At 39.9% G+C, this 12,260-nt stretch overlaps 1 protein-coding gene across 5 annotated transcripts in view; it reads right to left on the bottom strand.

Annotated features, from left to right (window-relative positions):
• The window catches only part of CHD1L (chromodomain helicase DNA binding protein 1 like), a gene marked incomplete at its 5' end in the record, with an annotated part of 61,119 nt that overhangs the window by 21,993 nt on the left and 26,866 nt on the right, over positions 1-12,260 (bottom strand). For 3 of the 5 annotated variants that reach the window (XM_079697783.1, XM_079697784.1, XM_079697785.1), the window contains 7 exons: positions 101-215; positions 3,173-3,283; positions 3,555-3,628; positions 5,785-5,881; positions 8,201-8,293; positions 9,065-9,220; positions 10,545-10,707. In XM_079697783.1, the coding sequence (XP_079553909.1) occupies positions 101-215; positions 3,173-3,283; positions 3,555-3,628; positions 5,785-5,881; positions 8,201-8,293; positions 9,065-9,220; positions 10,545-10,707 (809 nt within the window). The remainder of the gene's footprint in view (positions 1-100; positions 216-3,172; positions 3,284-3,554; positions 3,629-5,784; positions 5,882-8,200; positions 8,294-9,064; positions 9,221-10,544; positions 10,708-12,260) is intronic. The other 2 variants (XM_079697786.1, XM_079697787.1) reach the window with 2 other exon arrangements.

Genomic DNA, 12,260 nt, shown 5'->3' with positions numbered 1-12,260 from the left:
GTCTAGGACTGTCACCAGCCCACACTCTTCACCTTCCTCCCCAACCCAGAACTGCTCAAGAGCCAAGGAAGTAGAACCGTGCTATGCTTAAATCTCTCACTTGTTCTGGCCAATTCGGTGAGCCCTGGCAGCTGCTTGCAAGTCATTCTGAGGATTGAAATCGCTGTCAACAAAAATAACGGTATCTGCTGCCGTTAAGTTCATGCCAACTCCACCTGAAAACAATGCAAAAAAGAATGTTATCAGCAGCACATGGGCTAGGGACCAGACAATAAAGACGCAAGGCTACAGTGGCCAGATTGATAAACTGAGAGCAGCCAAAACAATTGGCTTCATCCTTCAAACTGACACCCCCATCCCCAACTCCAGACAGAGCCTTGTAGTGGTTAAAAGTCCTACCTGGGCTCCTATCGCCTGACTTGGGAAAGTTTAACGACTGAAAGTAACAGAATGAGGGCAGCAGGGGTAAGGAGCAAAAGTGGGTACTTAAGTTCATGCCCTGAAGCCATCTTAAATCTCTTCTGTTTAAAAATCTTCATTACAATTTGTTTAGAATCATCTATAGAAAAGGCCACATGCTCTTTCAGAACCAGTTTTAAATATGAGTGAGGTCTGCTGTGGGCAACATTAAGAGAAGAGCTCTTAACATCCACTGCAAGGTACAACTAAGCAGTAAGACCCGCGATACAAGTTAATGAGAAGAGGGGATGCCATTTATTACACTCCCAAGAGGAGTGGGGAAGCTACCTCCCTCTGACTGGAGAAAACTTCAGTTAAGTCTCTTCTGTATGTGTTTCCACATTAATCAAAGACAAGGTAACAAAACCAACCAAAGGACAAGAACACTCCCTGGGACAACTTTCTGGTCTTTCTTCAGCACTGTAAGAAAAGGGCTGGGGAGGCTCCCTGGACTACAGGAATTAATTAAGAGAACCATGAAGGCAAATTACAGCCTTCTGTTTGATTAATGTGGAAACAAGTACAAAACTGACTCCCTCTTTGCAGGGTCGTTACAGCTCGTTGCTGAAACAAGCAAGCCTGAAACGGCTTGTTCCAAGAGCCAAAATTAAGGACTAACTTTTGAGACAGGCTACTGTCTCTATGCTGGATTTCAAGACAAGCCAGGCAGGAATATTCTAATTAAACCCTTCATATAAAATTAAAGTTGGAATAAAGAGATATTAAAGACTGATTACTGAGAGATGCTAAATTATACTTAGTAATAATGATGGCTACCCTGGTGCTGTGCTTTACTCCTTGCCAGGCTGTTTTAATAAGCACTTTACATATATTAACTCCTTTAATCCTTGCAACAATCCTATGAGCAGTTACTGTTATTATGCTCATTTTATAGATGTTGAAATGGAAGCACAGAGAGGTTAAGGGATTTACTGGAAGTTGTACAGCTGGAAAGAGAAAGTACCATATTCAGTGCCACATGGTCTGGCTCCAGAGCCTATGCTTTTTACCCACTATTCCATAATACCTCCCAGGCACTTCTTTCATTAAAGTGTGCTCCCTAAAAATTTTCTTCTTCTTCTTGGGTTAATGTTGTCTAAGTTAAACTCTTCTTCATGAAGGGGTAATATTTTATAAATAAGTTGTACCCAGACTTCTTTGGGACATATTCATGAGCTATCACTGCCACCTGGTGGCGATATGACTCAATCAGAAATATGTGAAAGTTGGAGGGAAACTGCTGAATAAATGATAATGATGCAAATATACAGCTAAAAAGCAAGAGCAAACAGGACAGTGTTTGGAAAAGACTCATGTCCAGAACTGCTTTGGCTTCTAAAAGATCACTGTGTTTCAACCAATTCTGAGTGCTCCAAGGAGATTAGTTGAAAAGCAGAGATCTCTTTCTTCCTAATTTTAGACGTTTCAAACAATGCTTCTCTCTGAATATGAAGATGATGAAATCAGTAAAGCATAAAGAGGGCTGTTTTCCCACCAGTGATGATGTTTGCCCTGATCCTTTCGGTCTCTCCTAAGTCTACCCTGAGACAACTAATGACAGGAACAAATGGCTGAGATCCAGGGTGCAGTCGATGATCTTGGAAGCGAGTAGGGTCATATGAATCTGACCAGATCTTCACAATACAGAGGTGAGACGTACACAGGCAGAACAATGCTTAATAAATGCTTACTAAGTAAGCCTGAACTCTCTTCTCATAAAGATATTGATCTCTCTTTATTAATAGAGGACATATATCCCTTCAGAGCTCCTGCATCTATTCCATCAAGATTTAGGTCTACAAAAAATAAAATAATGAAACTTAAGATTCTATGAGTTTAAAACTAACTTAAGGTCTGCTTGTTCCATGACATGAGAATAATTTCATCTCCAAGAGCTGATGTCATATTATTTAAAGAAATGAAAACATTCTGTAACTGGTAAAACACTATAAATGTCATGTATAATATTTTTAACAAGTTTATATAGGCAATGTTATAAATAATTCTAACAAGCTGGCAATTTCATTATCACATTTTTTTTTTTTTTTTTTTTGCGGTACGCGGGCCTCTCACTGTTGTGGCCTCTCCCGTTGCGGAGCACAGGCTCCGGACGCGCAGGCTCAGTGGCCATGGCTCACGGGCCTAGCCGCTCCGTGGCATGTGGGATCTTCCTGGACCAGGGCACGAACCCATGTCCCCTGCATCGGCAGGCGGACTCTCAACCACTGTGCCACCAGGGAAGCCCTATCACATTTTTTAATACTAGATTTTTATTAAGCTTTTACAACACTATTCCAGAGCTACTTGTAGGAAGGACAACTAGTAGACAGGTTGTTATCTCATTTCATGGCTGGGAAGGTAAGCTGTCTCTATCAAATGTGACTAAAATTTTGCAGAAAATCATAGAAATCTTTCAGGACGACCCCAGGTCAATAGTCAAAGCAGGTTAGAATTACTTTCCAACGACCCCAGGTTTTAGCCTTACTTCCCTGATGAGATGAAAGTTTAGATCGGTTGGATAGAAAAGAACACCATGCTAGGAGTCCAGCACCTTGATAAACTTATGTCATCTGCCTCAGTTCCCCCTTTTTTCCACTCCTCAGTAATAACCTCACCTTTCAGAGAATTAAGGAAAAACATACTAATGGTTAGGATGCGAATGTACCGTGTCACCCTTTATTTGTCTGCTTTGGTCAGTGTCTATGCGGCCTACCTGCCCTGGTACTCAGGAGAAAAATAAAGATGGGCTGCTGTCCAAAGTTCTTGATGGCCAGGTGTCTCTCTTCTCCTCTCACGGAGCCATCCACACGCTCATAGCTGTAGCCTTCACACAGAGGGAGAAAACAGAGAAACATTAACCATTTCCAAGTATTCTCTGTGGAATTAAACACTGTCAGCTCAAAACCAAATGCTGATTTGTCCCTTCTCATATACAGGCACACCCCTACTGTAAGCAACCTTCCTTTGGTTCTGAACAATGTTCTTACACTGCTTTCCTCTGTAACAGCCCCACACCCCAGGTAACTCTTCAGGGGCCTATCTGGACTGTTAAAAGTCTAAAAGTCTTGAGCAATGTAGTGGTCAAGGGACGTCACCTCTATAATCCATGTAGTCTTGGAGAATATCCAACATCTGGGTCATTTGGGAGAAAAGTAAAACTCGATGGCCCCTGGCAAGAAAAAGAAAAGGAAAACTGCCAACTCTGATAGTATTTAAGGTGGGTTTCGCTCAGGTGACACTTACCAAAGAATGCAAGTTTATAAAGAAATGAAATATTGAAGCAGAAATATAAATGTCATAATCATTTACAGAGACTTCTTCAGTAATGCAAAATGCTTTATGTAAGTATATAACAGCACATGTAGCTGTATCCTTAGAGCAGTTCTCAAACTAGAGTGGGGATATTCCCAGGAGCATGTGTCAATGCACCAGAGGGTGTAGGAAGACTGGATAACCAAGGCACCTCTTTCTAGGATGTCAAATACTAAATGGAAAGAAATATACACTTTTATTTTAACAGCAAAATAAAAGATTTGTGAAGAGAAAAATGCAAAATTCAAATGTACAAAAAACAAAAATTGATAACCCTAAAGAGCTTGTGGTTGGCAATCTATAGCTATTCTCTACTTGGGGGTGAAAGTTACTATCCTTTCAATGTATAGCATTATTGGTTAAAAATTCTGAGAAACATAACTTTAGAGAAGCAAGGGGCAGGTGGCATCTCATATCCCATGTGATACATGAGAAAATTTATGTAGGGAGAGGAGAGAGGAAAGGAGGAGGTAAAATGGATTAAGTCAAGAACAAATTCAAGGGAATTCCCTGGCGGTCCAGTGGTTAGGACTCTGTGCTTTCACTGCTGGGGGCCAGGTTTCAATCCCTGGTTGAGGAACTAAGATCCCACAAGCTGCACAGTGCGACCAAAACAAACAAACAAAAAACAAAGTCAAGCTTAGAGCCCCATGCTATCAGCCATTATTTGACCGTCATAGAGAGTGAAGTAAGTCAAAAAGAGAAAAACAAGTATCGTATGTTAACACATATATGTGGAATCTAGAAAAATGGTATAGATGATCTTATTGGCAAAGCAGAAATAGAGACACAGACGTAGAGAACAAACATATGGACACCAAGGGGGGAAAGGGAGGGGTGGGATGAATTGGAAGATTGGGATTGACATATATACACTACTGATACTATGTATAAAGTAGATAACTAATGAAAAAGAATAAAGAAAAAAAAGTTTGTGTAAACAAAGAAGCACAGCACTGTCAAAACAACATTCTCATTAGGAAAACTAATTTAATCTGATTTTGCAATGGGTGTAGATGAACAGTTATGAACAATTCCTTCAAGACTCTTGCCCCACATTGGTAGAAAACGCACTGAACTTAAAATTGAGGACCTCAGTTCTAATCCCATCTCTGTCATTTGCTAGCTGTGGTGGCCTCAGACAAGCCACACAATCTTTGGGCCTGTTTCATCACCTGTGAAAGGAAAAGGTTGGAGAGAAGATATTTATCGGTCCTTCTCCAACACTAAGACACTTAGAGTAGATACATCATAGCCAATAAAATATAGTAAGACATGTAGTTATTTGACTTGCACATTCCTAATGCTGAACAGTTTTGCCAAATCTGAGGTTTTAGGTTGGTTCAGGCCTACTTGGGTCAGTTGTCCCTAAGGGATAACTTTGAAATCCTTGGGAAACTAGGATTTTTCTAGACTCCTCTGTCCCTCTGGGGATCAGCAAGATCAGATACAGGCTGGACACCAGGCCACTGAACACTTAGCGGAACCTTTAGAGGCTCCAGAAGTGACTCGGTCATCCGATGCCCAACTCATGTCTCAGGGAAAGAGTTCCCAAGTTCTCCCTGGGTTCAAACCAAGGCCCACAAGTTAACAGAAGTAAATATTTACTAAGCACTTATTATGTGCCAATTCAATGCAAGGTACCAGCAGGAAATGAAACAAGAAATGCTTGATGTTATCTCTGTCCCTGTGGAACTAAACAATATAGCTGGAGTGAGATGGTTAATATACAGCAATTAACCAGACAGCAGATTAAGGCAGCACATTGCCAAGCACTGGATTAGGATCCTAAGTGCTGTATGAAATCAGGAAAGGAAAGGATGATTATGGAGGGGATGGTGTGGGATGGAATGGAATGGGGGGAGGGGGTTGTAGTTGCAGAGAAGATGGAACCTGAATCAGGGTCTTGAAAAAAGGAGAATTGGGATTAGTCTCAAGAAACCAGTGAGTTGCTCCTTATTCTGGTTTTAACAGTCACCAGCTCAGAGCAGAAAATATGAAACTACCACCTACTTGGAATACAGGAATGCCAGCAGCTTATCCAGCAGGTGAAGTTTCCCACTGGCCTCGATCAGGTGACCTCCAATTTCAAAAGGCTCTGGTTCCACACCTGGAAAAGAAAGAACCCACTGCCCGTAAATGTGTCCCCAGTCAGGGCAGACTGAACAGAAAAGCCGATAGCCAAGGCTACAGAGAGGCAAAGCTCCTTCCAACTGATAAAGGGCCCAAGTCTCATATCTCTTTGAGGTGTTTCATAATTATTTTTTACATGATGATCTCAGCACTGCCTAACATCAATCACAGAGCCTGGCACACCCAATATGCCTAAGAAATATTTACCCAAGGGAGAAACCCACTCTTTAGGAAGCTGAGGCACCAGGAATATGCTAAAGACCAAAGAGACCCAAAATTGAAACCTTCAGGCTCTCACTCTAGAAAACAAATCAAGAAATAGGCTTAGATGTATAAATGAGTCATTCTCAAGGTGGGGATAGTAGAATAACCTGGAGGGCTTCCTTCAAAATCTACATGTTCCCAATGCCCCATCTCTTAAAAAAAAAAAAAAAAAAAAGCTCTGATATGCACCTAGTTAAGATTCTGTGACATTTTAAAACAATTCATACTGCTACTTGGCAAAGACTTCCTTAAGATGACTTGGCAAACCCTCCACACTGATCCTATCAATAACAGAGCCCTCACAGCCACAAAAAGTCTGGAATGGTCCCAAAGGCTACCAATCAGAGTGAATTAAAAAAAATTTTTTTTTTGAATGAAAATGAAAACACTACATATCAAAATGTATAGAATGCAACTAAAGTAGCACTTAAGAGGGAAATTTACAGACATCCATAAGATGAAAGGGAAGAAGCAAAGGAGGCTGAGAAGGAGCAGACGTAAGGCAGGTGGAAAAGCGAGAGAAAGTATTGTCCCAGAAGCCAAAAGATAAAGGTGTCTCAAGACGCAATCAATTACGTCAAGGTTTTGAGAGGTTAATTAAAATGTGAACTGACAACTATTGGTTGAGCCACTTGGAGACCACTGGTGAACTAGGAATGGTAGTGATAAAAGGCTCAACAAGTGGGTTCAAGACCAAGGGGCATCCAATCATAAAGAAATGATCAGATAATGATTCACTTTGTTATAGAGCAGAAACTAACACAACACTGTAAAGCAATTATACTCCAATAAAGATGTTAAAAAAAAAGAAATGATCAGATAAATTCAGATTATGAGACATCCCATAAAACAACCTGCCCTGATTCTTCAAAACTGTCAATTTCATGAAAGACCAAAAAAAAAAAAAAAAAAAAAAGCTGAGGAACACTTCTAGATTACAGGAGAGTAAAGAGAGCCCTCATAGCCACAAAAGGCCTAGAATTGTCCCAAAGGCTACCAATATAAGTGAATTAAATTTTAAAAAATGACAAAAAGGGCTTCCCTGGTGGCGCAGTGGTTGAGAGTCTGCCTGCCGATGCAGGGGACACGGGTTTGTGCCCCGGTCTGGGAAGATCCCACATGCCGCGGAGCGGCTGGGCCTGTGAGCCATGGCCACTGAGCCTGCGCGTCCGGAGCCTGTGCTCCACAACGGGAGAGGCCACAACAGTGAGAGGCCTGCGTACCACAGGAAAAAAAAAAAAAGACAAATGCAATGCAGGATCTATGACTAGATCCTGAATTTAAAAAAAAAGACAGACATGAGACAGATTTACAGGAGAGAAGCATACACATTATTTCCCATAAGTTTTTACATGACACAGGGAGCTCTCCTAAGGAAATGAAGAAAGACCCAGAAAAGTGGCAAAATTTAAATGCTTTTCTATTGTGCTGAACAAAGAGAGGCAATTGTGAAAAAGGAACCATACTATGTGGGAAAGGCTAAGGAGAATGAGAATTGTGTTTAACAAGGCCTATTTGTACAGAATTCTCTCATTCTCCAATTTCTGCCCTTGAGTATAACCATGTCACTCTCCTCCCAGCAAAGGGAGGAGGTCTTCATGGTGGGAGGGGATGGGGGATGGATATGTTATCCTTTCTGCACCTGCTGTTTTGGGGGTTGGATTGTTTGTTTCGTTTTTGCTGTTGTTTCTTTTTTAAGTGTCCGTAGCTCAAAACAATAAAAAAATGTAAATCAGATAATGTCACTCCCTCTGATTAAAATTCTCCTGTGTTTTCCCATTGTATCTAAAATAAAAATAAAATTACTTTAAAAAAAGAAAAGAAAAATGAAGTCATAAGGGATGTTTAGGAGACAACTGAAGAAATCTGAATATGAACAATACATGAGATAACATCAACATAAAAAATTAACAGGAGAAAATGGGGGAAAATAGACAGTAAATATAGGCAAATCTTTTGAAGAATTTTGCTGTGAAGTTGGCCACAGAAATGACAACAAAAAGTAATGTGAGAAAAAAGGGCACTGCCTCACCATCAAATAAATATGGGTGATCCACACACTTTCGAAGCTGGGACAAGACATTCTGAAGTTTAACTTTCTTTGCCATCTCATTTTCAAACACATCTGAAATTTTAAAAAGAGAGAGAGAGATGGACTACTGGACAACAACAGAAAAAACCCTGTAAGTTTCCATACATAACCTTACTCATTTCAATAATATATCTTTCAAACCTATATTAACTTCCCAAATTTCACTGAATCGCATTAAGAATTAATAGCGCATCGATATAACATTTTCTTAACCATCACCTTGTTTCAAGAAGGAAGCCTAACTATAAAACAAAGTCAGGGGGTACTTTGTTACTCTTTTGCAGAATTCTAAATTTCACTCTTCAACTGCTATTCTGGAGCCAAGGGACAAAACAGTGCAAACTGAGAGACCTGTCTATTCCTATCTCTCCCTTCCCAGTCCCGATTCCTTCCAGATAGTATTGGGTTGGCCAAAAAGTTCATTCGGGTAACGTCTTACAGAAAAACCCAAACGAACTTTTTGGTCAACCCAATATGATTTATCCGAAACATTTTGCAATGTGTTAAATATGTGTCAGGATAGGAAAATGAAAGGCATGACTGGGACACCTAGAAGAGTTTGCTTAACTAAAGGCAATAAGGAAAACCAGGAGCAGGGGGATGGGGAGGAAATTTCGCAAACGCAACAACCAATAAAGTCTGAGTTATATTAAAGATATTCTGCAGCTGACCCGAATATTATTCAGAATACAAAATTCCATCCCATGTGCTTGCTATACAAAGCCAGTGTGATTATAAAATATTTCCTTGCATGCAAATCACATCCTCATTTAGTTTCTAAATGGACAAGTGCCCTCTGATTACCTAGGTCTTTCATCAAAATGGCCTTGTAGTATTTTTTCTGCAGTGCTGACATGCCATGGTATATCACTACTTCTGTCTTCTTGGGAAGCTCTGTGGCTACCTCAGCTTTCACTCGCCTCAGCAGAAATGGCTGCAAGAGTTTGTATAGTTCACTTGCTGTATGAGGGAAAAACACACACACACAAGTAGTGTGGGACAAAAGCAAGACCAAGGCAATGAATTACTGGAGAACATACAACAGCTTCTTTTTGTTTCTCATTTTCATGCCAATTCTGGGTTCTAGGCCAGCACGGTAATGTTTCATAGTATTTCTTCCTTCATTGGGTTCTTCTTTCCAACTCCTTCTGATTCTTACTAATAATCTCATTTGAATAGAGCTAGTCTGTTTCCAGGATACTTCTGCATTTGATCAGCATAACAGCTCAGAAATGTACGGCAATAGGTAATATTGTCTCTATTTGTATAACTAAGTTAAGCAAAGCTCAGAGGAATTAAACCCCTTATCCAAAGTCACACAGCTGGCTCTAATGTTGCTAGCACTCAAACTTAGTTCTTTGACTTCAACGCCCTTGTTCCTTCCCCAGCTGTCGTGAACTTCGAAAACTAGCCTAAATTGGAATTCCACTGCATGTAGGATTGCCAGATACGGCAAATAAAAATACAAGTGCCCAGTTAAATTTGAATTTGATAAACAAATAATTTTTTTTAATATCAGTATGTCCTGTGTAATATTTGACTAGGTGTCATATATTTTATCTAGCAACCCTAAACATGGGAACAATCAGAGCAGGCTCCCCAGGTAAATTTCAGCCTGTGGTGCGGGGATCTCTGCTGTGAGGAGCCTTTCCAACTCACACTCACCTAGTACATACATACCCACTAGTTGGCATGCCTACCACTTGCTTTGAATAATCATCCTGGGATAATATCACAGAGATAGACAGACAATCCTATGAGGCAGGGGGGCAAAGGTGCAAGAGGAAGAAGACTATGAATGGTGACTGTACAAACAAGGAAGGCTTCCCCCTGTACTTCTACCACCATCCATTCCAGACTTCTGGTTTTGGTGCAGTGTTAAAAGAAACACCAGTGCTGTGGAGCGCTGAATGACAGTTTCAGACTATAGCACCTGCATACTTTTCTGCCTCAGGAAGTAGCACGAGAAGTTAACAATGTCCTTATAGAAATTACATGTTGGAAAAAAAAAGGTCTGCAAATCAGCAAATATTATTTCTTCTGAAAATGACCCAAATAAGCACAATTATAGAATCATGTAACAAACGAGTAAGAGAGTCATGAATAGCAGGAGCTGGGAACAGCAGGAGGGCTCTGACATCACCTTATCTTTGTGCAGCTCTGTATCTCCCCGGAAGGTATCCTCTGGTTATCGATTCTCTTTCTTTTCTATCTATAACCCTTATGCACTAGGGAAGTCTCTGGGCCAGACCTCTTGGGCATGATTTGTAAGGATGGAACTTACCTGACTCAGACTCTTTCTCAATATCCTGGTAACGCTGAATGAAATCTTCCACCTGCTCCTTGGAAAAGAGATCAGGCTCCACAAAACTGAGGAGAGAGTAGAGCTCTTGAAGGCTGTTCTGGATCGGAGTTCCGGTCAACAGGAGATTGAAGACGACTGAAAACTCAAATATATAAATAAATAAAGTGAAAAATCCATAACCCTGGAAAGCAAGACTGAGTTACCCATCACAGCCTTTACAAAGAGAGGCATGATTTAATGAAATGACTAAATGGACATGAAATCAGAAGGCTCAGGTTCAAAATGTATATAACTGTTTGATGTAGGAAATAATACCTCTTCAGTTTCAACTATAAGAAAGGGTAATAATCCTGTGATGGAGATACCATTATAAGGTAAGTAAAATCACATTTTGAATGCTAAAGTACTGCATGAGTATTGAATATGGGTACTGTTATTCAATCTATGTGGGCATTCCAGCACACAGCATATACCCAAGCAGTTTGAGAAGCCCAAAGCAATAGCAGCAGGACCCACCACTACAAGCAAGAAGCAAGAAGATCTCTTTTAAAAGAATGTCCTTTTGTAAAACTTTACAGGTGCAGCCAATGCAAGGCATCAAGACTTCTGGACATTTCTGGACCATATAGAGTCCAAAATGGAAACAAACTCTTTAAATTTTGAGCAAAAGATGGGAACACCAAGAATAACAGACTAATGAAGTAAAGGTTAGGAAAAACAATAACATCAGATATTAGGTAAAGCAAAGGACAACCTCTGAACTAACATTAACAAGAACTTAGACCACTTGAGTTAAATAATACAGCACAAAAAGAAAGCCATATCCTATGTATATATGTTAAACATCAAAATACATTATGTATGAGTGTATGTATCTATATAGATACACATATACACTGCACTTTGATATTTAAAGTAATATATTTTTATTTTTAAAATAATATATATGCATATTTATGTTTGGGTATACACAGCACTGCAAAGGATGTGGCAGCATATACACCAAATATTAACATATGCAGTGGAGTAGGATTTTTGGTAGCTTTTACTTTTCTTCTTGTGTTTCTATATTTTGATTTGGGAGGGGGTCATAAGAAGATACTGCTTTTGGGAATTCCCCAGCGGTCCAGTGGTTAGGACTCCGTGCTTTCACTGCCAAGGGTGCAGGTTCAATCCCTGGTCAGGGAACTAAGATCCCACAAGCCACACAGTGCAGTCAAAAATTAAAAAAATAAAATTAAATCAAATTTAAAAAAGGAGACAATGCTTTTGAAATAAGAAAAGGTGATAAATGAAACGACACAATCAATTAAAATTGATTTCAAAATCTTTTTTGGGGGGGGCACTCTCGTTTCTTTTTAAATTGTCTAATCAATGTCCATTCATGCCTGCTCTGCTTGTAGGACAGTGTTTTCATAGTAGTTCAACAATAAAGATTTCCAATAACCAAATCACATTTTTAAAATATGTGCTCACCAAGCAAAGAACTAAAGTGACCAAAATAATGAGGTCAACAAAGATAATCAAGGTTGTTAGTCACTAAAATCAACTTACACTATCACATGAGTTAACATTTTTATTCAAAGCAGTGTCCATTTTGGCATCAAAACTTATACTCGGGAATAAAAAAAAAAGAAGTCCAGAGATGGGGCTTCCTTGGTGGCACAGTGGTTAAGAATCTGCCTGCCAATGCAG

The sequence above is a fragment of the Hyperoodon ampullatus genome, assembly GCF_949752795.1.
Source record: "Hyperoodon ampullatus genome assembly, chromosome: 2".
Lineage (NCBI taxonomy): Eukaryota > Metazoa > Chordata > Mammalia > Artiodactyla > Ziphiidae > Hyperoodon > Hyperoodon ampullatus.
The sequence above is the reverse complement of the archived record's forward strand: the minus strand, read 5'-3'. Positions and strand labels throughout refer to the sequence as shown.